The following is a 27,679-nucleotide window of genomic DNA, read 5'->3' on the forward strand; positions in this document are numbered from 1 at the left end:
TGGATTGTTTACAGCCGTGTCTTTACAAATGACAACTCCGCGCCAGAGGAACAGATAAATTACCCATCATGCTTTTGAAGTCAGGACTGTTCCTCACTTTGTGTCTGTTCACCCTCCAAGCAAGTCGAATCAAAGGTAAGGTCCGCAGCAGAGCATTTTCCTCTTGTGGACACTTTTCTGTCATTTCTGGAGAGCGAGTTTTTCTTGAATTGCGTGGAAAGGTTTTTCCTCCGGAGAAACAGAAAGCTGAAGGAGCTTCCAAGGTCAACAAGGTCACGGCGACTTTGCTCTCTGGGGAAGCTCCTGAGCAGAGCCGGTCCTCCGGAGGCCTGTGCCGGTCCGGGTCCCGAGACAGGCTGTGACCCTGAGGGACGCTGGCTGTGGGACACGGCTCGGCTCGTCCGCTGATCAGAGTGTCGGCGGTGTGCGGCGTGCCGGCCGGCTCATTACCCTCCAAAACAAAGCCGTTCTGTTCCGGGAGCTGCGGGACGCTAATCTTTTCTGGCTGGTAGTTCTGCTGTGAGGCCGCTCCGCCGCTCCCCGCCGCTCCCCGCCGCTCCCCGCCGCTACACACACTCTCGTGTTCGTGCATGTGCCAGTCGGGCTTCCAGCCGTCCCGTTCCCATCATGCCCTGCCAGCACTGTGGCGTGACTCTTCACCAAACCCGGCCTGAGGTGGCCCCGGCTGGCCCCGCCCTCCGGGGTCCAGGGTCCGGGGTCAGGGCCCACTCCGATCCGGTTCTCTTCCCAGCCGTCCTCGGCTTCTTTTCACTTCAGTAGCGGCGAGCGACCGGTGCTCGCCGAGTCACGCCACGACCGCGCCTCTGCGTCACACACACACCTGAACACGACTCCGGGAGTCGACAGAGCGCTCACAAAGCCGCCGTGTTTACCGCCGACGGAACAGAGTCCAGTCCACCAGCCCGGTGCAGCGTGTCGGGTTTCTGCCTCAAGGAACAAACACAGCGCCTGAAAACAACACAAAACACACTTTAATCTTTAATCTGCTGCCAGTGAAGGCGTTCATTTCTCAATCGCACCATTTTCTTTATGAATGAATGCAAATAATTGCAATGTTCTGTCATGTCTGAGATCATTTCACGCTGATTTGTATTGTATTTAATCACAGGAGAGCAGTACTCCTCAGCGTTTGTTTCAGAGACAGACTTCCTCTCTGACTCTCTGTGCTGGTTCTGAGGGGAAACCAGCCTCCGGCTCCGCAGTGACGTCTCAGCCCCAGAGAATCCTGCTGAGGTTTTCCTCCAGTGTCTGAGGTGCAGAGGACACACGAGAGACTTCATGTCCAGTGTTACCACAGTTACTTTGAAAAAGTAATCCGACTACTGATTGCTGATTAGTCAATTAAAAAGTAATCTAGTTACTTACTACTGGCTTCCTGTGCCATCTCAACACTGCCTCAACATAGATGACAACCAGTTTTGCCAATATTCTCTTTAATGAAGGTGCATTTTTCACTAACTTCAACAATGTGTCTCTTGACGTTTTCAGTTGAAAATAAAAGCACATCTCAGGAAAAATGTAAATAAAATACTTTCTTAAACTCACTTAACATACTTTGAAAAAATTAAAATCTAAATAAAGACAGTCTTTTTGACTCAATATATGTAACAGTTAACACTAATAAAAACAAACACTTTCTTAAATTCACTGAACATAATACTTAAAATAAATAAAATATAAAAGAGAATCATTTTGACTCAACATTTCTAACAGTTAACATTGTGATAAAAAAAGACTTTCTTCAATTCAATTAACATAAATACTTTAAAAAAGAAATAAAATAGAAATAAAATAGAAATAAAGAGTCATTTTCACTCAACATTTGCAGCAGTTAACACTGTTATGGCAGTTTTGGCAAAATGTGCCATTTAGAATTCACAACGTTTCAGAATGTAATAGTGGAAACCTTCAGCGTACTTTGTTCACAGCATTAGAGCAGAAAAAGGTTCTTGAAAGCTCTTATGTCTTCATTCACGCTGCCTACTCCTACCTCGTAATGTTAACTTATGCTGGGAACTGTGGCGCGGGGCCAGTAAACCAGCGGTTGGACCTCATTAACAAAAGTTTTTCAAACTTTTTGTCAGAAAGCCGATTTCTTTTAGGCGTGAGCACCAAACCTCCCAGACTGAAGAGCCGCTCCACAGGAGCTGGACGGGGTGGGAGTGTTATATTTAAAGACATATTCTTCACACTTGGAAACTGATGCAGGGTGTCAGGGTCAGAGGGGACAGAGCTCAGGTCGTCCAGGACCTCCTGTTCGGCAGAGTAGCACTCTTCTGGCTCTGCCTCAAAAGTGAAAAAGTCCATCTCACCTGGACTAGCAGATGCAGTGGGCAGACGGTCTGGGCTCTGTGTCTCAGGAGAAGCTCTGCTATCAGAAGAGCTTTTATTCGCTCTTTCCTATCTGCATCTCTCACCCATCGAAGTTTGAATTTTGGACAACTTGCAGCTGCGAGAAGAGCATCTTTGTCATCCAGCGCACTGGCAAAACGGGTCTGGATAGCCTGAAAAATATAATCAATGTGTTTTTGCCAATGCCAACAATTACCTCATCATGTATAATGTGGAACCAGGACTATGGACTTCATTATGTTTGAGGTTACCAACTGACATTTGTATTTAAATCTGATCTTCTTTTATAATGATGATGAATATTCTAGTCCATGTTCATGGATAATATGATACAATATATTTAACTTGGGTAAAGATGAAACACACCTGTACTATGGCTTCAGGAAGGACTGCTGTCACTGTGGAGAGGGATCTTTCACTGCAGGGTCTTCTGCAGCAGAACTTCAAGTGTTGGCAGTAAAGTCCCATATGGACAGTCACCTTGCAAAATGTCCAGGGCTGAAGACAGAGGCCTCATGGCGGTGCAGTATTCATGCAGGAACTGGTATTCTTTGTCTTTGAAGCCCTTAACTCCTAGCTTGGCGCACAAAGTATTCAGTTCACTCATGGGAATATCTGTGATTCTCTTGACAGCTTCAAAAAAGGAGTCCCACCTTGTGGATGTTGGTACCAGGAGCTTTCTTTTAGTGACTTCCTCCACTGTTTCTGCTGCAACAGTAGATCTGCCAGCTTCAGTCCACAGAGCTGTGCATTTAGCTCTGCTGCTCCTGTACACACCCCTGCATTCTGCATTTGTTGTTAAACATTTTTCCACATCACTTGTGGAAATAACGTTGAGGGTGTGTGACGCACATCTACGGTGAGGAGGAAGACAGAGGCGGCCATCACTTCCATCCTCGGATGCCTCTGTGAGCATTTCTGACATGTCCCAAAGAGTGACGTCCTCTTCCAGGAAGTGGACTCCTTTTCTGACGTTTATCATCTGACTCTGTGACAGCAGGCTGATAAACTTTAAACGCCTTGACAAAGTTGGATCCGTTGTCCGTCACTGTGGCAACCACAGTGAGGAGTCCATATGATGAGTGAATGTTTTCGATTTCTGCAGCAACAACGTCGTATGTGTGTCTACTGCGGATCCTCCTGCACGCTAAAGCAGCCTTGTTGCGCTCCAGTGTGGCGTTGCTGATCCAGCGGAGAGTCGTTCCCAGATAGCTCCTGTTGCTAGCGGTCCAAATATCCATGGTAGTTGAGACAAAGTCGACCTCATTCAATGTGGACTTCAGATTTCTCTCCATCTCTGCATACTCCTTGTCCAGATAATCAGAGAAAGATGTCCTGTGTGGCAGCTCCTCGTTGGCGCGAGTGGGAATCTTGTTTACAATGGTCAACGGTATTCAAGGGCAGCATTTCCTCGACAACGTAGTGTCCAACCAGCTTTTTTAACTCGCTCTCACTTCCTGTTTTTTTTTGATGAAGTCCAACTTCTGTTGTTTGGGTGGGGGATCTCCTGCATTAGTCCCAGTTCTCTGCGAAGCACCACCTGGAGAAAGCTTTTCCTGAAGTTTGACGGTGGCGTGCTGCGACTGTAAATGCTTCTTCAAATTAGATGTTGTGTTTCTGTAGCAGGATAACACTTTGCTGCCAGCACAGAGCGAATAAAGAACCTTAATATTGCTATCGTTTGCTGACACAGACTGAAAATAGTGGCTGTATTTCCAGCTGGAAAGCGCACTCTTCTCTTCCTCCGCCATTGTTGATTTGTACGGAAGCCTCGCGGAGGCACACGGTGAAAACGTGACTTGGCGCCGCATGCATTACGTCACTTCCTGACACGCAAAAAGCGAAAGACCCAGCCTTCATCTTTTAAAAAGTGAAAATTACAAAATAAAGCAACACACTGTGATATTGATGAGTAACTTTAATCTGATTGCTGGGTTGGAGAAAGTAGCGCGTTAGATTAGTCGTTAATGAAAAACAGGGTAATTGTCCAGTAATGCGTTACTAAATAACGCGTTACTGGCGTCACTGTTCATGTCTTATGTCCCCCTAAAGCAATAAATGTACTGCTTCTACCTCCAGTTCAGTTCAACATGTTCTACTTCAAAAAATCAATTTCCAAGCCCAGCAGGCTGTGAGGGACACGCACTGCAGCCCGCCGTTAATGAGGGGATCCGCTAGACTTTAATCATGGTTAGCATGTAGCATGTAGCATCAGTAGTGTGTGAGGCCTGAAGCTCTTTAGCATGTAGCATGTAGCATGTAGCATGTAGCTCGGCTCAGAGCTACGTAGCTGCTCCTGATTGGACAGACTGGTCTCGGGGTCTGTCTGCTCTGTCCTGCTACTCCATCGTATTAAAGGACCTGTATCATGCTTTTTTAGCTAGTCCAAACCCTATTTTTGGCATTAACATGGTAATAGTTTATTTTTGGTGCTAAGGAAAAGTAATTTTGTTTGAAATAAAATATTTTCTGGGGCTAATTCTGAAACCGGGAAGAGAAAACGCTCCGTTTCACTGAAATCCCGCCACTCCCCCTGTGGACTTTGACTGACAGCGAACTTCAACCAATCAGCGCTTCAAAACAAATAGCTGGCTAGCTTTAGCGCTTTAGCTCTAGCTTCTCTACACGCAAAGACACGCAAAAACATCTTTTCCTGTTAGAAACTCACCAAGCGCAGACCCTTCAGACCCTCCAGACCCTTCAGACCCTTCAGACCCTCCAGACCCTTCAGACCCTCCAGACCCTTCAGACCCTTCAGACCCTTCAGACCCTCCAGACCCTTCAGACCCTCCAGACCCTTCAGACCCTTCAGACCCTTCAGACCCTCCAGACCCTTCAGACCCTCCAGACCCTTCAGACCCTTCAGACCCTCCAGACCCTTCAGACCCTTCAGACCCTTCAGACCCTCCAGACCCTTCAGACCCTCCAGACCCTTCAGACCCTTCAGACCCTCCAGACCCTCCAGACCCTTCAGACCCTCCAGACCCTCCAGACCCTTCAGACCCTTCAGACTCTTGCTCTTGCTTGACTGTTGCTTTCAGACGATGGTCAAAGTTTATCTCCGTAATCAGAGTTAGAAAAAAGCAGCAACGCTGATTGCCGAGGGCCTGCGGGAGGGGGGCTCAGGGGAGCCATCTTCTCCGTGTGACGTGAACGTGGGAAACAGAGCGTTTTCCCGGTGTGGGAGGGGCTGCCTCTCTGAGCAGCACAAACACCAGGAAAGCTCAAACACACAGGCACCAAGGAAAAAACGCTTTGGGGTGTTTTTGGTGAGAACATAACTATATAACAAGGTTAAAACATACAAAAAGTGAATTTTGCATGATACAGCCCCTTTAAAAATCCGTCATGTGATTGTGAGACGTCGACTGGTGAATATCAGTATCGTCAGTATTTTGGTTTGAAGTGTTGGTACATCGGCCCGTGTCCAACATGGTGCCTCTTTAAATAAATGAAGAAAAAACCAAAGCGGCGGGCTGAGGAAGCTGTGAGCACGTTGCATGTCGTGCAGCTGACAGGCTGTATTTTATATCTGACCAGCAGAAATCAATACAGCCAGCAGAAACTCCAGTCAGTAGCTTCACATCCAGACTTGTAAGGATTAGATGAACCAGACCTGGCTGTGAGGCAGAAAGCGGCGTGTGTCGCCGTCGCGATTGTCTGAACGCTCCTTGACTCAGTTTGCCGTTCTCAGGTTGTTATTTGGGTCCGATGACCTCCAGTCATCATAAATCCTGGCTTATTGTCTTAGGGAGTCTCCTGAGGTTTGCCACCTGGCATCACAAAGCGAGTCTTTCTTCTCACACGGCTTTGCTGGGTTTCAGCGGGGGCCTGTGCTGCAGAGCATCGACTGCCTCTCAGGCTTTTGCAATAATACAGAATTATTAAACGCCCCGCAGTGTGACTGAGCTTTACGCAGTTTGGAGCTCAGCTGGTTCGTAAAGCGCCCTGCGGGTTCCGCTGTCTGGGAGTCTCTGACAGGACCCATGTGAACCCGCCCTCCTGTTTCTGTCCAGCGCCGCGGCGCTCTTTAATCTCCTCAGGTTTACTGGACAGGCACTTCCTAATTCACTAATCCACATGCGTGCCTCTCTCCTCATTCACACCTGGACGACGTCCAGGACAAACTTACCTTTTCACTGTTGGCCACTGAGCACTGAGCAGCGGCAGTGATGCAACCAGGACGGCCTGGACAGAGGACAGGGGGACAGGGGACAGGGGACAGAGGGCAGGGGACAGAGGACAGGTCCCATCAGCTCCAACTGAACTGGAAAGTCTTTTAAAGGAGGAGAAACTCCAGAGAGAGACAGATTTATTCAGCGGAGCGCCACAGAGCTGTGAGGGAAACTGTTGGATTCAGGATTTTTCTGTTGAATCTCTTTTACTGTGTGTGTGTGTGTGTGTGTGTGTGTGTGTGTGTGTGTGTGTGTGTGTGTGTGTGTGTGTGTCCATCCCGTCCACCGCTGCTCCAGGAGTTAAACCTTCAGGTTCACAGCAGGTTACTCTCCACATCCTGCCAGGTCCCAGGGTTATGTCAGTCCAGTGATTTGTTGTCGAGTCGATCATGACTTTGTTTTTTCACCTTCCTGCAGCTGTAATATATTTACTGTGGATATACTGTAAACATATAGCGTTTTAAAATCAAATGGCAGTAGTTTCTGTGGCTTCATGTATTTCTTACCAGAAACAGCTGATTAATGCAGGCAGTCCTCCAGGACTGCAGGTTCAGGATGTTTGGGTGAATTGTTCCGGTTTCTCGGTTTCTGCTGCTGGTTCCGTCAGTGACCGTACCATGGCGTGTTGCAGACCTCCACAGACTCGGTCCGTCAGCATTAGAGGGGCGTTGGTTCATACTTCTGAGGGTCCAGAGGGAGAAGAGGGGATGAGGTGAAACCCAGACCGTCAACATGAAGCCTGTTCACCATAAAGAGCCTCTTAAACTCGCCGGTAGTCGGTTTGGTTCAGGATTTAGACGCCTCCGCTCCACAACACTTTCATTATCAGACTTCTGCACAAGATAGTCTTTTTATTGAGGGTTGGTAAACACAGCAGTACACTACACACACCTGCCTCACACAGGTCCTGTAAAAGCCTGAGACATCCTGGACTGCATCAGCTAAATGCTAACAAGCTACTGTTCGTCTGTCGTTTAAAAGCCTCGTTCAGAGGAGGAAGAAAACGCTGTCCTCTTTAAACCGTCATTAGAAGAACTGTAATCATACTGTTTATGATTGTTTTTTTTTTAATTGTCTTAGTGATGTTGACACTAGGGACAGAGGCTAACATCAGCTAAGCTAGGTGGCTAGCTTCAGGAAGCTCCTGGCTGCTAGCATTAGGCGATGGATGTCATGGCAGCAGATTAGACTGAAGAGTTTGTCTCCTGCAGATCTGAGCGAGCACGGCCTCGCTGGACTCAGGGATGTGAGGTACAGACACTTCCTGGAAGCGTCTCGGCCGGTCAGACATGCGACCAACGCCAGAGCGGAGCGGGACAGACAGCGGGACAAGAGGTCGGCGCTCCTCAACACGGGCGTCAAGGTGTGTCCTCAGGAGACGATGCAGACCGTCATCGGGAGCCACCGGGCCTACTACAAGCTGAGAGGTGAGCGCCGCTCCACCGGCACTCTCCGCAGTCAGTGCATGACACAGAAGTGCATTGTGGGTGATTTCAGAGGCTGTGATCGCCACATGGCTCATTCACTTGGCTTGACGGATATGAAGTTGTGATTATGGATTCCCCACACACCAGAATGAGGAGTGTGTTTTATGTAACAGCCTCCAGACTCCATGACAGCAGCTGGACCTCCTCCATGTTGGGCCTTTGTTTTGTTTTATGGAGTCTTATAAGAAGTGTTGAGACAATTAAAGTTTCCACATCCAGAGCAGATTAGCACCAATCCTCTTTATTCTCCATGATTTCATTTCTTCATCCTGTCTGGCCTCGTTGCCAGGAGACAAACAGCCTCCGCCGTTCGGCTGTTTCTGGACTAGAATCAAACTGTTCTGTGACGCCTGTACTCCCCGAGAACTCAGCAAGAGTACAACAATACAGCCCAGAGCAACAACTGACCTGTCTTAGCCCCGCCCCCTTAGTTACTGTTGCTAACAGCTGACTCTGTGTTTACACGGTGTGAGTGTAGAACCCAACCTGTAGCAGCAGCTAGCCAGCGCTTAGCCACCTAGCTTAGCTAGCTAGCGACAGATACCAGTGACAGTGGCTAACATCAGGAAGCTCATGGCTGTTGGTAGTCGAACACGATTGGTGCGTTTGCTTTCGGGGGCGTGGCTTAGCTCAAGGTCAGGTGGAGCCACACCAGAGGACGTTCTCATGAGGTTCCATCGGTGACGGGCTTTGTCTCCAGTGTGTCAGGAAGCCATCTGGGAGGCGTTCCGGATCTTCTTCGACAGAGTGCCGAGCTCGGAGGAGTACGGGTCCTGGGTCTACAGCTGCCAGCACCAGAACCTGTGCATGGACGACCTGGCCCAGAACTTCAGCAGCGCCCAGGAGCACCGGGACATGGTGGCCAGAGTGAGAGCAGCCGGAGGGGCTCCACACACACCGGGACACAGCCACACACAGCTACACACAGCTACACACACACCTTGTGGCGGAGTGTGTTTGCTCGCTCTCACTCAGTGATTTTTTCTCTTTTCGTTCCAGAGAGTTGCAGAACAAGCAGAAGTTGAAGGGTGGGTGAAACTGAGCTCTCTGATGGATGTGATCATGAATCCATTCACTGACTGAACTCTGTGATGCGTTCACAGCTCCTCTCTGGTTTGTAGTTTGGTAGTTTAGTGGAATGTTTTTGATCGGTCATGGTGTTGGCATCAAGCATGTGATCGGAACGGGCCCACATGGCAGTTCAACACACACAGTCACAGCTTTTATTGTGAAGGAGCAAACCAGAGCAGCAACGTGCAAACTCTGTATGGACAGCACCAGCCAGACTGTAACTCCACCCAATAACCGTGACACCACCCAGTAACACCACCCACTAACGCCACCCACTAACACCACCCAGTAACGCCACCCAGTAACACCACCCACTAACACCACCCACTAACACCACCCAGTAACGCCACCCAGTAACGCCACCCAGTAACGCCACCCAGTAACACCACCCACTAACACCACCCAGTAACACCACCCAGTAACGCCACCCAGTAACACCACCCACTAACACCACCCAGTAACACCACCCACTCACGCCACCCAGTAACACCACCCAGTAACACCACCCACTAACGCCACCCAGTAACACCACCCAGTAACACCACCCACTAACGCCACCCAGTAACACCACCCAGTAACACCACCCAGTAACACCACCCACTAACGCCACCCAGTAACACCACCCAGTAACACCACCCACTAACACCACCCAGTAACACCACCCAGTAACGCCACCCAGTAACACCACCCACTAACACCACCCAGTAACACCACCCAGTAACGCCACCCAGTAACACCACCCACTAACACCACCCAGTAACACCACCCACTCACGCCACCCAGTAACACCACCCAGTAACGCCACCCAGTAACACCACCCAGTAACGCCACCCAGTAACACCACCCAGTAACGCCACCCAGTAACACCACCCACTAACACCACCCAGTAACACCACCCAGTAACGCCACCCAGTAACACCACCCACTAACACCACCCAGTAACACCACCCACTCACGCCACCCAGTAACACCACCCAGTAACACCACCCACTAACGCCACCCAGTAACACCACCCAGTAACACCACCCACTAACGCCACCCAGTAACACCACCCAGTAACACCACCCAGTAACACCACCCACTAACGCCACCCAGTAACACCACCCAGTAACACCACCCACTAACAACACCACCCACTAACAACACCACCCAGTAACAACACCACCCACTAACAACACCACCCACTAACAACACCACCCACTAACAACACCACCCACTAACAACACCACCCACTAACAACACCACCCAACATGTCTCATGTCTGCCGGTTCGTGTGAAGACGAGTCCTGAACGCAGCGCCGTTAAAGCTGTGGAGAGCAGCTCTGTCACTGTGTGTGTGTGTGTGTGTGTGTGTGTGTGTGTGGTGTGTGTGTGTGTGTGTGTGTGTGTGTGTGTGGTGTGTGTGGTGTGGGTGTGTGTGTGTGTGTGTTCTCGTATTTCTATCCTTGTTGGGGCCAAATGTCCCCACAAGGATAGCAAAACGTGGAACGACGTGCCTTGTGGGGACCTTTTTCCGGTCCTAAGTAGGAGAAACAGTGTTTTCTTGACCATGTTGTTGTTACTGAAAAAAGTAAAAGTGCAAAAACATTTCTTTAGGGTTAGGCTTTGTTGTGGTGTGGGTTAGGGTTAGGGTAAGGGTCAGGGTTAGGGGCTAGACATGAATGGGAGTCAATGGAAGGTCCCCACAAGGATAGAAATACGAGACTGAGCGTGTGTGTGTGTGTGTGTGTGTGTGTGTGTGTGTGGTGTGTGTGTGTGTGTGTGTGTGTGTGGTGTGTGTGTGTGTGTGTGTGTGTGTGTGTGTGTGTGTGGTGTGTGTGTGCTTCAGCATCATGTCCTGACAGTGTGCAGCCCTCCACGCCCCTCAGGATCCTGCAGGAGACTCTGAATTGCTAACAGGAGTGTTTTTTCTTCACCATCAGGGCGGCAGCCGGGACCCCGGAGCCGGAGCCAGGCCTGGAATGTGAGCGTTCTGTCTCAGTGAGCACGCTGGATTCCACCTCGCAGAGCTGGATCTGGTCTGAAGTCTTGTTTCTGTTTCTCAGGCATCTGGACTCCTCCTGCGATCCAGGTTCCCTCTGAGGCCGGCGTGGTGAGAAAACAGCTCCAGGTCCACAGATTAGGCCTTACATAAGAGCCTGAAGCGAAAACAGGGCTGGATTTTTATTCCCCAGATTAAGGAGGATGCCAGCCTGATTAAGGAGAACTCTGAGGAGTACATTGTGGAGTTCAGCGTCACCGTCGTAGACCCGGAATTCAGTAAACTGCTCAGCGGCCCCGGAGCGCCTCAGTACGACCACATCACCCGGGAGCTGACAGAAAAAGTCAGTTTTCTGCAAACACACCTTTCAAAAGAACCCCTGCTCTGCCTTCTGCCCTTCAAAACAAGAGTCCCCCTTCATCTCTTCACTCCTGTGGTTTTACCGGGTGTAACACTCACCCTGATTGATTTAACAGCTTTACGGTTGCACCCAGAGGACTTAAGATAAGACTTCTAAACAACGATTAGCCTGGAATAGTAAGATCTAATCATATAGATTATCTGTGACTAAGAAGGCATTGAAGGAGACTCCAACCACCCTTCTTAAGAAAGATGTTTGATGGTGACAAACCACCAGGAGAGAATTTAGAACTAACCTAATCTCTGTACCGAGAGCACGTCCAAACTAAGCTGCTGTCCTTCCACATGTGTTTGTGAAGATATGAATCATGATCACAGCAGGTTCAGGGACATTCAGATGAACTGATGAAGGAGCACTCATCCTGAACTCATGAAGAACAAATTCTACTGAATGTATTCTATTAAGACTCTTCCTTTCTTCTTTTTATAGATGCTTCATACGTTTAAGAAAGTTCCAGGTTTCAAAGAGATTCGTGTTCTGGGCTTTCGGTGAGTTTGATTCAAATTTCATCAAAGATTAGTGATTATTTTTACTGTGTGATACATTTTCATAGTGATATGATTTATGATACAAGAGGCAGATCCTTGATTCCTGTGGCAATAATACTCCATGACTGCTGTTCTTCCGTTCATTTCATTCTGTTGAGCTGAGCCCTGTGATCGATCAACATCTTATATCACTCATTTAACTTCACTCTTTCACTTCGATTCATTTATTCTCTGCTCTTTTCTGTGTGGAGCTATGTGAGAAGAATTTAAAACTGTCATTTGACTCGGTTGCTTCAGAAGTAAGAAAAATACCCACTGTCTATAGTTTTGAGTTAACCTTTTCTGAAGTTATTTACAAATCTTAAACACTGTGTTTAGTGTAATTGAAAAACAGAAACAACCCCACAGAAAATCCCAGAAGCTCACATTTCACTCCAAGAAAGTGGATGTCTGAGTTTTGTTGTTTGTGTTTTCCACGAGCAGTGTGTGGTTTGTGATGCGCTGTGTGCTCACCAGGTCGGAGGACGTGTCTGTCCGCTACGCCGTGGTCTTTAATGGAGAGACGGAGCTGAACGACGACCCTGACGGCTTCCAGGAGCCCGACGAGAAGACGGACCAGGATGTGAACGCTCCGAAACTGAAGAACATCATCGTTACAGCCCTGAAACAGGAGCCGTCGCTGCCGCTGGACATCCAGACGCTCAGCTTTGAGGCCGGTGAGGGTCATGTCACGTCCCAGTATGTCTCAAGACGGCACGATACGCCCTGTCACGTCATGATACGCCCTGTCACGTCACAATACGCCCTGTCACTTCACGATACGCCCTGTCACGTCACGATACGCCCTGTCTTTTCACGATACGCCCCGTCACGTCATGATACGCCCTGTCACGTCACAATACGCCCTGTCACTTCACGATACGCCCTGTCACGTCACGATACGTCCTGTCACTTCATGATACGCCCTGCCACGTCACGATACGCCCTGTCACTTCACGATACGCCCTGTCACTTCACGATACGCCCTGTCACGTCACAATACGCCCTGTCACTTCACGATACGCCCTGCCACGTCACGATACGTCCTGTCACTTCATGATACGCCCTGTCACGTCATGATACGCCCTGTCACGTCACCATACGCCCCGTCTTTTCACGATACGCCCCGTCACGTCACGATACGCTCGGTCACATCACGATACGCCCCGTCACTTCACGATACGCCCCGTCACTTCACGATACGCTCCGTCACTTCACGATACGCCCCGTCACGTCATGATACGCTCCGTCACTTCACAATACGCCCCGTCACTTCACGATACGCCCCGTCACTTCACGATACGCTCCGTCACTTCACGATACGCTCCGTCACTTCACGATACGCTCCGTCACTTCACGATACGCTCCGTCACTTCACGATACGCCCCGTCACTTCACGATACGCTCCGTCAGTTCACGATACGCCCCGTCACTTCACGATACGCCCCGTCAGTTCACGATATGCTCCGTCACTTCACAATACGCCCGTCACTTCACGATACGCTCCGTCACGTCACGATACGCTCCGTCACTTCACGATACGCTCCGTCACGTCACGATACGCCCGGTCACATCATGATACGCCCCGTCACGTCACGATACGTCCCGTCACTTCACAATACGCCCCGTCACTTCATGATATGCTCCGTCACGTCACGATACGCCCTGTCACGTATCGTGACGTGACGATTTGCCCTGTCACGTCACGATACGCCCTGTTACGTCAAGATACGCCCTGTCACGTCACGATACGCCCTGTCACATATCGTGACGTGACCATTTGCCCTGTCACGTCACGATACGCCCTGTTACGTCACGATACGCCCTGTCACTTCACAATATGCCCCATCACATCGCGACACGATATGTCCTGTCACATCCTGTCACGTCACGATACGACCCGTCAGGTCATGACACACATCACGATGTGTCACATTGTGTCACATGACCTCACATTCAGCTGAGTCAAACATCCCGATGCTTCTTCAGTCAGGCTTTCAGAGTGATTCAGCTGTTTGGCCTCTTCTGTTTCAGTCACCACGGTTTATCCTGTGGCGGCGCACGGCATGAATCCTGCTGAATCAGCGGAACCTGAGGACCACGTCGTCACCTCCACCCACAGCTTCTTCCCCACCGTGGCTCTCCTCCAAAACACTTTGGCAGCATCGAGCATCGAGCCTGACACCTCCACCTCTTTGCCTTTCATCTCCATGGTCCTCCCAGAAGCCACTGGGGAGGGAGTGGAGGAGGAGTCCATAGGAGGAGGTGAGCAGGAGGTGGAGCAGATCCCAGAGCCAGAGGTGGAGCAGATCCCAGAACCAGAGGTGGAGCAGATCCCAGAATCAGAGGTGGAGCAGATCCCAGAGCCAGAGGTGGAGCAGATCCCAGAACCAGAGGTGGAGCAGATCCCAGAATCAGAGGTGGAACAGATCCCAGAACCAGAGGTGGAGCAGATCCCAGAATCAGAGGTGGAGCAGATCCCAGAATCAGAGGTGGAGCAGATCCCAGAGCCAGAGGTGGAGCAGATCCCAGAGCCAGAGGTGAAGCAGATCCCAGAGCCAGAGGTGGAGCAGATCCCAGAATCAGAGGTGGAGCAGATCCCAGAACTAGAGGTGGAGCAGATCCCAGAGCCGGAGGTGGAGCAGATCCCAGAATCAGAGGTGGAGCAGATCCCTGAGCCGGAGGTGAAGCAGATCCCAGAGCCAGAGGTGGAGCAGATCCCAGAGCCAGAGGTGGAGCAGATCCCAGAATCAGAGGTGGAGCAGATCCCTGAGCCGGAGGTGAAGCAGATCCCAGAGCCAGAGGTGGAGCAGATCCCAGAGCCAGAGGTGGAGCAGATCCCAGAATCAGAGGTGGAGCAGATCCCTGAGCCGGAGGTGAAGCAGATCCCAGAGCCAGAGGTGGAGCAGATCCCAGAGCCAGAGGTGGAGCAGATCCCAGAATCAGAGGTGGAGCAGATCCCTGAGCCGGAGGTGAAGCAGATCCCAGAATCAGAGGTGGAGCAGATCCCAGAGCCGGAGGTGGAGCAGATTCATGAAGACACAGGTACAGGACCCACCAGTCAGTCAGTCATAAATCAGGCAGAAGCAGAAAGCTTTGATTAAACTCTCAGCTTCTCTTCTATCTGCAGTCTTCAAGCTGCCACATAGAAGAAAGACAACAGAAAGAAAGACAACACTAAAAGAACATAAATCATTCACAATTATAACTCTCTAAAGGAGGTTTGCAAAGCATCCTTTTGAAAAGCAAGAGCGAGCTGCACATTTTAAAATCAATGTTGGCATCATCCTACGGTTTACACCTGTTACCTGTGGAGTGCCTCAAGGCTCTGTCATTGGTCTAAAGGTATTTCTCCTGAATATTAATGACATTTAAAAAGTCACAGATGTACTTCCGTTTGTTCTTTTTGCTACTAATTTGTTTTGTTCTGGGAGAAACCTGAAGGGACTATTTGAATATCGTTGAAATGGAATTGGAAATCCTCAAATCTCCTTGAATCCTGACTGAGTGTCTCTGAGTTGTACAAACTGCTGTCGATAACTTTCTAGCCAAGAGTGCGGTGTCCCTCACAGACCGAGTCCTCCAGTTTCCTCAGTAATATTTCATGGTCTATAGAATCAAAGGCCTTCTGCAGGTCAGCATCAATACCACTGGAATATTCATCGCTTTCGTACGTCTTTGCAGTTTCTTCTGCCATCTGCGTTATTGCATGAGTAGTAGTTCTGTTTTCTCTAAAGCCAAACTGATTTCCACTTAATATTTTATGTTTGGAGATGAATGAATTTATTTGTTTCACAGAGTTTCTCTAGTGTTGTTGAAAACTGAGGAAGAAGCGATATTGTCTGTAGTTGGTCATGTGATGCTGGTCATGGTGCACTGCGGCGGTTTGCACTTGAGCGCAGATTGAGGATCAGCACCTCCAAAACCTCTCTCTGGGTCGGCAGAGAGACCCTGTATGGACAGGCGGATCGGTGCAGCGGCTGCAGGGATGCAGTCGTATCGGTCCGTCGTCGTGAAGAAGGAGCTGAGCTGGAAGACGAAGCTCTGGATTTACTGGTCAATCTATGTCCCCACCCTCACCTCTGGTCCTGAGCTCTGGGTCAGGACCCAAAGGACAAGATCCGGATACAAGCTGCTGAGCTTCCTCCATAGGGGGGCTGGGCGCTCCCTTAGGGACAGGGGGAGGAGCTACATCAGCAGGGAGGAGCTCGGTGTAGAGCCGCTCCTCCACATCCAGAGGAGCAGCTGAGGAGGCTCATGACTGACATGAACAACGCTGTGCTGCAGGTTAAACCTATGTCCTTAAAATTCATAGTGATATCTTACTTTTTTTCCGGGGGTCCTGGTACTAAACCAGCCCAGCAGTTGTTGTCTAGAACGTCATCCTTCACTGCAGCATCATTTAAAGGAGCATTTTGTTAGTATTAATGTTGTTTTGACCGAGGAATCCTAATAACCCTCCATGGCCCCAGTATGTAGCCTAAACATCGCCTACCACTCTCTTGGAAACCTCCGTCAGTTTGGTGTATGATCCGTGTTAGAGACAAAATGAAACCTTCCCTTCTGGGAAAACACCATACAGTCACCTTCCGGCCTGCTTTGGCGAGTGTACCTTCAGTCACGACCCTGCAGGCTGCTAATTAGCTGGAAGCTGCTTCTCACTGCATGTTGTTGCTAAGCTAAGCTAGGTTAATTGCTCCTTGACTCCAGCGCGGTACTTACCATTAAGTGGTAATGGTCTTCCCCTCTAAGACTCAGGGAGTGGCCAAACATTTGTCAACCTGTTCTTTACAGAGAAAACCAGAAGGAACTTAACTTAAAGATTTAATTTAACTTAAAGTGGTATAAAAAAGGCTCAGCCATGACTCATTTTTCATTTCTGTCTCAACTTCCTCTAGTGTGTGTGTGTGTGTTCTGTGAAGCAGACTGGTTCTCTCAGGTACTGACACATCTCCGTCTGTCCTGTTTGACCCTTCCAGAAGCCGAGCCTGCTGATGGCCACAGTGAGCTGGACCTGGAGCCGCAGGACGAGGACCGCTCTGACTCCCAGCCTGAGGACGAGCCGACCGCCGCTCCGGCTGGCGTCCCGCCAGGGTCTGCCCAAGCCCCGCCCCCGCCGGAGGACAGCATCCAGGGCCTGGAGCCACAGGAGGATTCCAGAGAGGGGCACGGCGGAGGAACTGCAGTCCCCGTCGACCGACATGCTCAGAATTCCAGCACTGAGGAGGCGGCAGGAGGATGTGAAAACAGCACGGACGCAGAGGAGGCCAACTCCCCAGGAGAGGACAGCGGCAGTGGATTAGCGTCGGAGTCGGATGAGCGGCCGTACGAATCCACGGCTGCGCCGACCGTCAGGCCGGCCAGCACTCCTGCCATGGCAGCAGTGGAGCGCAGCAAAGAGCTGGTGGTTTTCTTTAGCTTGAGGGTCACTAACATGATGTTTTCTGATGACCTGTTCAACAAGAGCTCTCCAGAGTATAAATCCCTGGAGAATACCTTCCTGGAGCTGGTAGGTACACACGCTTTTGCTCTTGATATTATCCTGATCCATGCATCTTTCTCTTACTTCCTCTCATAGACTGGAGGTGAAACATGGGTGCAAAATGAGAAAATACCTTAAAGGTCCCATATTATGCAAAAATCTAAGAGTAACCTGTGAATCTTCAGAAGTGAAGAAACTCCTTCTTCTCCCTCACTGGATCCTCTGTTTACTGAATCTGAGCTCAAACAGGAGATTCAGAGAAACTCCCTTCATGACATCATGAGGGGAGATAGCTCCTCCCCCTGGAGATAGCCCCTCCCCCTGGAGATAGCCCCTCCCCCTGGAGATAGCCCCTCCCCCTGGAGATAGCCCCTCCCTCTGGAGATAACCCCTCCCCCTGGAGATAGCCCCTCCCTCTGGAGATAGCCCCTCCCCCTGGAGATAACCCCTCCCCCTGGAGATAGCCCCTCCCTCTGGAGATAGCCCCTCCCCCTGGAGATAACCCCTCCCCCTGGAGATAGCCCCTCCCTCTGGAGATAGCCCCTCCCCCTGGAGATAACCCCTCCCCCTGGAGATAGCCCCTCCCTCTGGAGGTGGAGCTCTGCTTTAATAATCCAGTAGAATATAAACCCTCTCAGTTCTGCTGACAGTTAGCAGGAGCTAGCGTTAGCTGCTGGGGAGGAACTGGAACAATGAACCAAACAAAGAAAAATATTAGATGTAAGATACTGAGGTACAGTGTTTGCACTCTTCATCTTCTGGGTCACGTTCTGGTTCAGACTGGCTGAACGGCAGTGCTTCTTGGAGTCACAGTGATAAATCCACCGGCTCTCCGGTGCCGTCAGCTCATGTCACAGTGGAGGTTTGTCACTAGAGAGATTTTTTGACTGGCTGAAATTCCTGGCCGAGGCTGATTTGTAGAAATACTGTGATGTTTCTGGATAAGCTGTTTGATAGAACTGTATAATGTGGGACCTTTAAAGTGGAGTCCAGATGGAGGGTCGGACTGAAGAGCCCATGTTGGAGCTCCGTCCTGCTCCATGCAGTTAGCCTTATGTCCTCTGCTTTTTAACCCTCAACGTGGCAGTCATTCTTTAAAAAGAAATCTATTTTTTTCAATAAGTCATGTATTTTTTTAAAGTTCTGTGCGATGTGTCAGGCTGCCTCCTCCTGCAGGATGCTCATGTTCTGTTTCAGAGGACTGACAGTGGAAAGTCCCAGCTGGTCAAATGATTGTGTTTCACTCAGACACAGCACTCTGGGTCCAGAAAGCCACCAAACCCTGGAGCTTCCAGTAAATCTGGGCCGCAGACACAGACTACGTTAGCCTCCATCCCGGTACTTCTTCTCTTTTCCATATTGGAACTTGCATCTCTAATGCCTCAGAGAGAGCGTGACCTTTCTATTTCCTCACTAACCTTTTCCAAATGCAGTATTTTCAAATTCCTAAAGCACCCGATGCATCTAACCTTTCTAACAAAAAAGAAAAAAGAAAAAAAGAAAAACTTCTTGCTGTAGTTTGACTCCTGCTTTCACGCTTGGATTAAAGGTAGATTATTCTACAGCTGCTTCCAACTTGTGGTTTGGTTTCATGATTCCAGTCTGTCTCTGTCTTCTGCCTCAGCGTTCTCTGCTGATCCACTGCTCGTGTCCTGACAAGCAGTTTTTCTCTCAAACAGATGTTGAAATGTGATTTCCAGATGTTTCATTGGGTCGTCAGCCACAGCAGAGACTAAACTTTGACATGATACACAATAATACATGAAAAACTCATATTTTTTTAGTGCAACATTAGTCTGCAGGGGATGTGTGGGCTACTTTTATGGAATTAAAGGTCATGTTAACATTTGAAATGGCTGGAGGTCATAGGTCAGCTGCTGAAATAACATACACAGCCGTACATCTACAGTCTGGATATACAGAGATCAAACTACTTCAGCTGACGGAGTTCATTTCACGGTGAAGCCTCCACATGCACGCTGATTGAAACTGAAGTTCTGGGTTTTAACTCGTAAATGCGGGTGTTGGGAGAACATAAGGATTGTTGGAATTCCGTGCCGTTTCTGGACGAGCGAATGGGTCGGAGAGGTGCCGAGCGGAGCGGCGCTGCTCAGACGGACCATCGGAATCGGTTTAGGCTAGAAGAACTTCTTACTGGTCCTCGAAGCTTCATGGTTTCAGGAGCGTCGGTCAGGAAACGGCTCTAGAAGCTCGTTGTCTAGATCTTCTGGTAATACCGAGAAACAGCTGAGAAAAGAGGGAGAGTCTTCATGTTTTCCCTGAGCAGCTGCCCCTCATCCCTGCTCTCCAGGGAGACAGAGCAGTCTGTTTGAGCCGTGCTGACCCCGACCCCCGTGGCGCTGGACGCCTGAAGCGGGGCTGGATGCGGGGGTGAAGGGTCAGTGACTCCTTGAGGAATGCGGCCTGGGTCATGGGACCGGGGTCTGCCTTGCTCATTGGTTTGTGACTGACTGTAAGGAGCTTTAAGTAATTCTGCACACACACACACACACACACACACACACACACTCACACACTCACACACACACGGTGCTATTAATGGTCGGGATCTGCTTAGCGCGGTGTCGGCCCGGTGTTTGGGTGACTGACGGGCTCTTTCTGCCTCAGGAGGAAGAACCCGCCATCTGGGAACAGCTGTGCGTTTAAATGCTCATATTTAGAACCTTGCTAAGGGGATTTTCTGTCATTTTTAGAGACACATTGATCTTTTTCAGTCTTTTTAAATTAATAGAGGACTTGACGTCTTCAAGCCGGCACATTTCGAGACATATTCCCCGTTTTGCGGGTGAATTTGGCGCCGTGGCCGTGACCTGAGTGGCTGGTGCTGTTTCCAGGCTCTCTGTGTTCGGTGTTGGGTAAAGGCCTCACGCTGGAGCCGCTTCCAACACAAACCGGATTGTTTGTTTGCTGCAAAGGCTGGAAGGCGAGCGAGCGTGAGGACAGAGGACAGAGCGGCATTACGTCCCGCTGCGGGTGTGACGGGCGGCGCTGTCCGTGGATTATTGATCATGTGTGACACACAGGGAGGACAGGCCCAGAGCCGTGATATCAAGGAATGACAACTCCATCTCCAATCTTTAATGGTTGCCCAAACCGTGGTTTCTGCAGTTGTGCTTGCTAATTGATGCATTTAGCTTCCCGGCCAAACTAAAGTGATCAGGCGTTTGAACTGGTAAGTGTTTACCGTACTGTTCGCCATCTGTTGTCAGTAACCCATTAGGAGTGGCCCCCCTTTAAATGGGCTCTGGAAGAAAAGCAGGGACACGCTAAAGTGCCTTTTTCTGACTTGTCTAAGACGGCGGTGAATCCACTGGAGCTGTGAGCAGTCGTGCAGCGGCGGCAGGCCATGCAGCCCATTTAAATGGACGTAGTGTTGCACGTCTGTGTCCCTGTGCTCCCCCTCTTCCTCATATATATACATCCATATATATGAAGCCGTAGCCTGCAGCCCCCTGCAGCCCCCTGCAGCCGCCTGCAGCAGCCTGCAGCAGCCTGCAGCAGCCTGCAGCAGCCTGCAGCCCCCTGCAGCAGCCTGCAGCAGCCTGCAGTCCCCCGGTTCCTTCTACTCCTGTACCTACTGGTTTGTGAAGCAACCAATAAAATTGGACATGGAGGTGGGCAGGACTCAGTGACTCAGAGAAACAGTTTCCAGGGCTGCATCGTGCTCCTGTCTTCACTACTCTTCAGAAAAAGGAACCCGAACGCTGCTTTTATCTTTTCTTTTGCTCTGAGAGAACCAGTAGATACATGTGTGAGCCGTGTGTCAGTGGTGCAGTTCTGGTCTTCGTGTTTGTGTGGAGTGTTTCCAGGATCTGAACACAGTGACTTGGTGTTGTGTGACGGGCAATCCGGCCGGATTGGTTAATCTGCAGCGGATTGAGGTGACGGTACGACTGGTGGCCGGCCGGACGCCGAGCCGGGTCTCCAGGAGCTCCAGGAGCTCCAGGAGCTCTGGGTCCACTGTCTGCCGGCGATAAGTGAAGCCCCCGATCAGAGCGGAGCTCCGTAAGCCCCCTTATCTCCCGCGCCACAGCCAGGCCAGCTCGGCAGCCTAATCTCTCCCTCCTCGCGCCGCGGTGGCTTCATGTTTGCAGCAAACACGAGGCGGCGGCGAGCGAGCCGAGTGGCTCGGATCGATGAACACCGACGCAGCCCCATTACTCCTGCAGGTCCACTAAACGCTCCTGTTATCCGAGCCGCAGGCCGGACGCCTCGGGGAAAACCTCTGAAACAAAGAGAACCTTCAGCTGGAGCGAAGGAGGGCTCTGCCTCACTGAGGGATGCTGGGAAGTTCATCTCATCGTAATGTCAGCATGTGGATGAACTGCAGCACGGAGCTGTGATGAAGCACTGTGATTTAATGTGAAACCATGTGCACGTTACAGGAAGAGCCTGATATACAGGACGTTTTGTCAGCCTGGCGGCGGATCAGCCTGATGTCTAAACCTCTGGCTGTGAACCCTGACGGAGCTTCCTCCCTGCTCCTCTCTGCTCAGTCACATTCACATCAAGCAGGTTAAAGCGGCGGATTTAAAACCCGCCTCCATATGATCGCTGAGCCCAAACTGCAGACTCCACACATTTATTTTGAAAAGCAGATCGAGGCTCCTGATCTCTTCATCTGCTCCGTGACGGCAGCGAGCTGGTCCTCCGCTGATAAACCCTCCCCGATTGGTTCTGGATCCGATCCGCCCGTCTGCTGCAGTAATGGCAGGATTTCATGCTCGCATCAAAATTTAATTGTGAACTATTCCGAGCTTTCACACTGAAATGTGACCTGAATAAAGAAAAATGAGCCATGAAGCCACGTCCGCGGCTGTTTGACAGTAAACCCACAGGACGGACTGAGGGGAATCTGACAGGCCTTCATGTGACCCGGATTCAGCTGTCGTCTTACAGGAAGTGACTTTCAGAAACGCTGCAGTCTGTGCTTTCCCCCACTAATGACTAACCTCTGAGAAACACCTGAAGAAGAGACGGCTGACTGAAAACGCTCGGCCTCTTCTTCTCCGCAGCTCCTGCCGTATCTGGAGACCAACCTGACCGGATTCCGGCAGCTGGAGATCCTCAACTTCCGGAACGGGAGCGTGGTGGTGAACAGCAGGATGAAGCTGGACAGGCCCGTCCCCTACAACGTGACGGAGGCGGTGCACTGCGTGCTGGAGGACTTCTGCGACGCCGCGTCCAAACGGCTGGACATCGAGATCGACAGCCGCTCGCTGGAGGTGGAGCCAGGTGAGATTCCTCCGCTTCAGTCCGGCCGCTCGGGCTGCAGAGTGACGGAGCTGCTCATCAGCCGCTCGGCTCTGTCTTCTGCTCGCCTCCTCTTCTGGAATCCAGCCGACCAAGCAGATCCCTGTAAGTTCCTGGCCTGCAACGAGTTTTCCCGCTGCGTGGCGAACAGCTGGACCGGGGAGGCCGAGTGTCTGTGCGACCCGGGATACAGCACGGTGGACGGAGCGCCCTGCCAGAGCACCTGCAGCCTGCAGCCCCACTACTGCCTCAACGGCGGCCTGTGCGAGATCATCCCCGGCCATGGAGCCACCTGCAGGTAGGGAACCGCACAACACCGGCCAGGGAACCGCACCAGTCAGGGAACCGCACAACCCCAGCCAGGGAACCGCACCAGCAAGGGAACCGCACCAGCCAGGGAACCGCACCAGCCAGGGAACTGCACAACACCAGCCAGGGAACCGCACCAGTCAGGGAACCGCACAACCCCAGCCAGGGAACCGCACCAGTCAGGGAACCGCACAACCCCAGCCAGGGAACCGCACCAGTCAGGGAACCGCACAACCCCAGCCAGGGAACCGCACCAGCAAGGGAACCGCACCAGCCAGGGAACCGCACCAGCCAGGGAACTGCACAACCCCAGCCAGGGAACCGCACCAGTCAGGGAACCGCACAACCCCAGCCAGGGAACCGCACCAGCCAGGGAACCGCACCAGCCAGGGAACTGCACAACACCAGCCAGGGAACCACACAACACTGATAGGGAACTGTATCCAGTGTTCTCCACAAACATGAGGGAACGACTGTTGCAAGCAGAGACTTGTTGTGTGTTGGTCGGAGATGCTCTCATACTTTTCCAGCTGGATCACATCCTCATGCTTCCTGTTCTGAATCTCAGCTGCTGAGTCCGAACCAAATACTTTCTGCTGGAAATACCAACAAAGATCGCCTCTCCTGGATGATGTTTTAAATAAAAACATCATCCAGGGGAGGTGATCTTTGGGACTCTGAGATAAAGTCTGAAAATGACACATTAAATGTTAAAAGCAGTCACCCTCACATGTCAACGGGTCATTTACTTCCAATTACAGCGGCTGGTCTGTCCTGATGTCCTCTGGTCTCTCCCAGGTGTCCGGTGGGGAAATACTGGCACTACCACGGAGAGCGCTGCAACGAGCTGGTGTCCCTGCCGGTCGACCCCCCGCTGATCATCACCTGCCTGGTGGGGAGTCTCTGCCTGGTCTGCGCCGTCCTCGGCATTTTGATATTCATCAACAAGAAATGCGTCGCCGCGAAGAAGGCAGTGACTCTGGTGTAAGTCTTGGTTCTCCGTCGGTTCTCCACAGGCCGCCCCCTGCTGGGTTCACGTGTTCTGCTCTCTCCTCCTCATCCCAGGCACACCCTTGCTCCTTATGCCTTTGAGAACACTGTGAGGGTCAACCCCGTGTTTGAGAGTGAGGAGGATGCCTTAACTCAGGTGTCCACCTTACCGTGTCCCTCCAGCTCCGCCTCGTCCCCGTCCCCTCGCTCCCAGCAGCAGCACTTTGCCTCCATTGAAAACATACATCTCAGTATCGAGGTACTCTGTGCTGTGTGGCACTAGCCAGACAACTAACTAACTAACTAACTAACCAAACAACAAACTGAAGCAATAACTGAACAGTTAATAAACAAAGTAAACCATAAACTGAAGAAATAACTAAACAAACTGAACAACTAAACTAAAAAACAAACTAACGAAACAACTAAATAAGCCAACTTGACCAATAACTAACCAACCAACCAACCAATGAACTAAACCACAAACTGAACAACTAACTAATCAACTAACTGAAAAATAAACAACAATTAACTAAATTAAGCAAACAACTAACGGAAGGGATAAATTAATCAACCAACTACAAAATAAAATGAACAACTAACTAAACAAGATACATAACTAAACAGCTTACCTCAACTAACTATAAACTGAACAACTAACTGAACGAACACAACAAACTAAACAACAAATTCACTACCCAACTAACCAAACAACAAACTGAACAACTAAGCTAAGTAAGCACGTATACAACTAAGTAAACAGCTAACTAAACAACTCACTAACCAACTAACTAAACAGCAAACTGAATGAATAACTTCACTAAGAAAACAGCTAACTGAACATCTAACCATCCCACTAACTGAACCACTCACTAATGCACTAACTAAACAACAAATGGAAACAAACTGAACAACAAACCAACTTACTAACCACCTAACTGAACAACTAATTAAACAACTAACTGAACACCTCAGTAACCTACTAACTACCCAGCGCTCTGCTGAGATGCACTAATCTGTTCTGACTGGGTGGGCTCTGAATGGAGGAGTTCTGACTGGGTGGGTTCTGACATGTTCTGGATGAAGGCTGTGATGTTCTTGTTCTCCAGACGTTTTCCTCAGATGTTACCCACTGAATGTAGTGTGTGTGTGTGTGTGCGTGTGTGTGTGTGTGTGTGTGTGTGTGTGTGCCTCAGTGTGGATGGGTCTGGTGGATCGGTGTGATTGATCGATGTGTGTGTGTGTGTGTGTGTGTGTGTGTGTGTGTGTGTGTGTGGATGGGTCTGGTGGATCGGTGTGGCTGATCGATGTGTGTGTGTGTGTGTGTGTGTGTGTGTGTGTGTGTGTGTGTGTGGATGGGTCTGGTGGATCGGTGTGGCTGATCGATGTGTGTGTGTGTGTGTGTGTGTGTGTGTGTGTGTGTGTGTGTGTGTGTGTGTGTGTGTGTGTGGATGGGTCTGGTGGATCGGTGTGGCTGATCGATGTGTGTGTGTGTGTGTGTGTGTGTGTGTGTGTGTGTGGATGGGTCTGGTGGATCGGTGTGGCTGATCGATGTGTGTGTGTGTGTGTGTGTGTGTGTGTGTGTGTGTGTGTGTGTGTGTGTGTGTGTGTGTGTGTGTGGATGGGTCTGGTGGATCGGTGTGGCTGATCGATGTGTGTGTGTGTGTGTGTGTGTGTGTGTGTGTGTGTGTGTGTGTGTGTGGATGGGTCTGGTGGATCGGTGTGGCTGATCGATGTGTGTGTGTGTGTGTGTGTGTGTGTGTGTGTGTGTGTGTGTGGATGGGCCTGGTGGATCGGTGTGGCTGATCGATGTGTGTGTGTGTGTGTGTGTGTGTGTGTGTGTGTGTGTGTGTGTGTGTGTGTGTGTGTGTGTGTGTGTGTGTGTGTGTGTGTGGATGGGTCTGGTGGATCGGTGTGGCTGATCGATGTGTGTGTGTGTGTGTGTGTGTGTGTGTGTGTGTGTGTGTGTGTGTGTGTGGATGGGCCTGGTGGATCGGTGTGGCTGATCGATGTGTGTGTGTGTGTGTGTGTGTGGATGGGTCTGGTGGATCGGTGTGGCTGATCGATGTGTGTGTGTGTGTGTGTGTGTGTGTGTGTGTGTGTGTGGATGGGCCTGGTGGATCGGTGTGGCTGATCGATGTGTGTGTGTGTGTGTGTGTGTGGATGGGCCTGGTGGATCGGTGTGGCTGATCGATGTGTGTGTGTGTGTTGTGTTTCTGCAGATCCCCAGACAGCTCTACAGCAGCAGATCAGAGCCGTTAGAGTCAGGGACCTCAGGTTTCCGCCGCGGCGCTCCTCACAGCCAGGTGAGCAGAACTGAGACGCTTCCTCTGGTTCTCTGGTTTGAATCTGAAGTCCTGTGATAAAATAACACGTTTCTGACAAAAAGAAACATGTTTCTGTGTAATAATATGAAAACTGGATGTTTTTCAGCTCTTTGACGCCTGCAAAGGTAAAAATCATTGAACTGTTCCTGCATGAGGCTGATTTCTCCACTGACAGACCCAATCAGTTAGTGAGCAAGGCAGCGCTCTAACCCGAGCTGATCAGCAGCCGACCGGCCGGACGGTGCTGGCTGATTCCTGGACACGCTGTCCCACGTGACGGACTGTCCTGTCCTCTGTGTTCGCAGACGTGGAGGCCCAGTGAATACCGGACGCGCTGTCTCTTGAGGGCGGCGGACAGCGACTGTTTGGAAGTGACGGTTCTCTGATGACCCTGAGGAGCCGCGTGACGCGGTTCGAGTCCCGGTAGTGGAGGAAGAGTCCGGTTAGGCGGTCAGTGCTGAGGCGGGTTTAGACGCTCCGGCTGATATTTATTGAACAGTAGGAACATTTCCTGTGTAGCCTTGGCAAAGGTTGTTCTTTCCTCACAATGAGGCATTTATTCCGTCCCAGCTGATCCACCGCCGTTTCTTTAGACTGGTTTTTTCTTCGAATGCCATTCTTCCACTCTGTCGTGTCCCAAAAAGAGAATGAATGTATAAGCTGTGGACCTCCACTCCAGCGGTGGAGCCGTTCAGGACGTCCGCTTCACGCCGACCCGCACCAGCTCAGCCGGCCCGCTCCTTTTTTACACAGTTTACATCAATAAAACGTTTTTCATCAAGAGTGAGAAGTGTTTCCTTTGTGAGTTTATCCTTCTGTCTGTCCTCGAATCAGAGTTCTGCCGCTTTTAGAACCAAAACAGACGGTTTCAGCTCAGATATGAAACAAATACAGAAAAAGATGCTGTGAGTCAGGATGTAGTCACAGACACAATATATATCCTGAAGCTTTTCTTTTTCTTCCATCACTTTATTCATGTTTTCTATTTCAGTCTCTTTCAATGTTTATACCTGCTGTATGGTTCCCAAAGCTGAGAGCGCTTTTATTTCTCTTTTTTCTTTTCCTTTTTGACATTTGTCTCCATCTTTTCCTGAAAGCTGTGGCTGGCTGCTGCTTTGACTCATTTATCAGTTTTCATCCTGCCGATGAGGCGACATTTGAAATTCAGTGTGAAAAACAGATGAAATCAGAAAGAGAAAAGTTTGTCATTTCCATTTGGTGCTCTGGGAGCCTGAAGGCTGAAGAACTCCTCCTGCTCAGTC

The 27,679-nt window shown here is 50.4% G+C and overlaps 1 protein-coding gene across 1 annotated transcript; it reads left to right on the forward strand.

Moving 5' to 3' along the window:
* The first annotated feature begins 68 nt into the window (after positions 1–68).
* Positions 69–26,803, forward strand: impg1b (interphotoreceptor matrix proteoglycan 1b). The gene is made up of 18 exons (XM_030117430.1): positions 69–135; positions 7,760–7,975; positions 8,736–8,902; positions 9,035–9,091; positions 11,281–11,430; positions 11,938–11,996; positions 12,513–12,712; positions 14,070–14,300; positions 17,015–17,544; positions 18,766–18,968; positions 20,146–20,174; positions 20,373–20,461; positions 22,554–22,773; positions 22,879–23,089; positions 23,899–24,084; positions 24,166–24,349; positions 26,313–26,396; positions 26,723–26,803. Exons 1-18 carry the CDS (start codon positions 69–71, stop codon positions 26,801–26,803), a joined length of 2,964 nt encoding a protein of 987 aa, XP_029973290.1.
* The last annotated feature ends 876 nt before the right edge of the window (positions 26,804–27,679 follow it).

This window comes from Salarias fasciatus, chromosome 19 (genome assembly GCF_902148845.1).
Source record: "Salarias fasciatus chromosome 19, fSalaFa1.1, whole genome shotgun sequence".
Lineage (NCBI taxonomy): Eukaryota > Metazoa > Chordata > Actinopteri > Blenniiformes > Blenniidae > Salarias > Salarias fasciatus.

Excerpts from the sequence above, each read along its gene's own strand:
- impg1b (XM_030117430.1), top strand. The coding sequence starts at position 69 with ATGCTTTTGAAGTCAGGACTGTTCCTCACTTTGTGTCTGTTCACCCTC. Across the intron at positions 8,903-9,034 it reads ACCGGGACATGGTGGCCAGA|AGAGTTGCAGAACAAGCAGA; the intron begins GTGAGAGCAGCC and ends TTTTCGTTCCAG. Across the intron at positions 26,397-26,722 it reads GCGGCGCTCCTCACAGCCAG|ACGTGGAGGCCCAGTGAATA; the intron begins GTGAGCAGAACT and ends CTGTGTTCGCAG.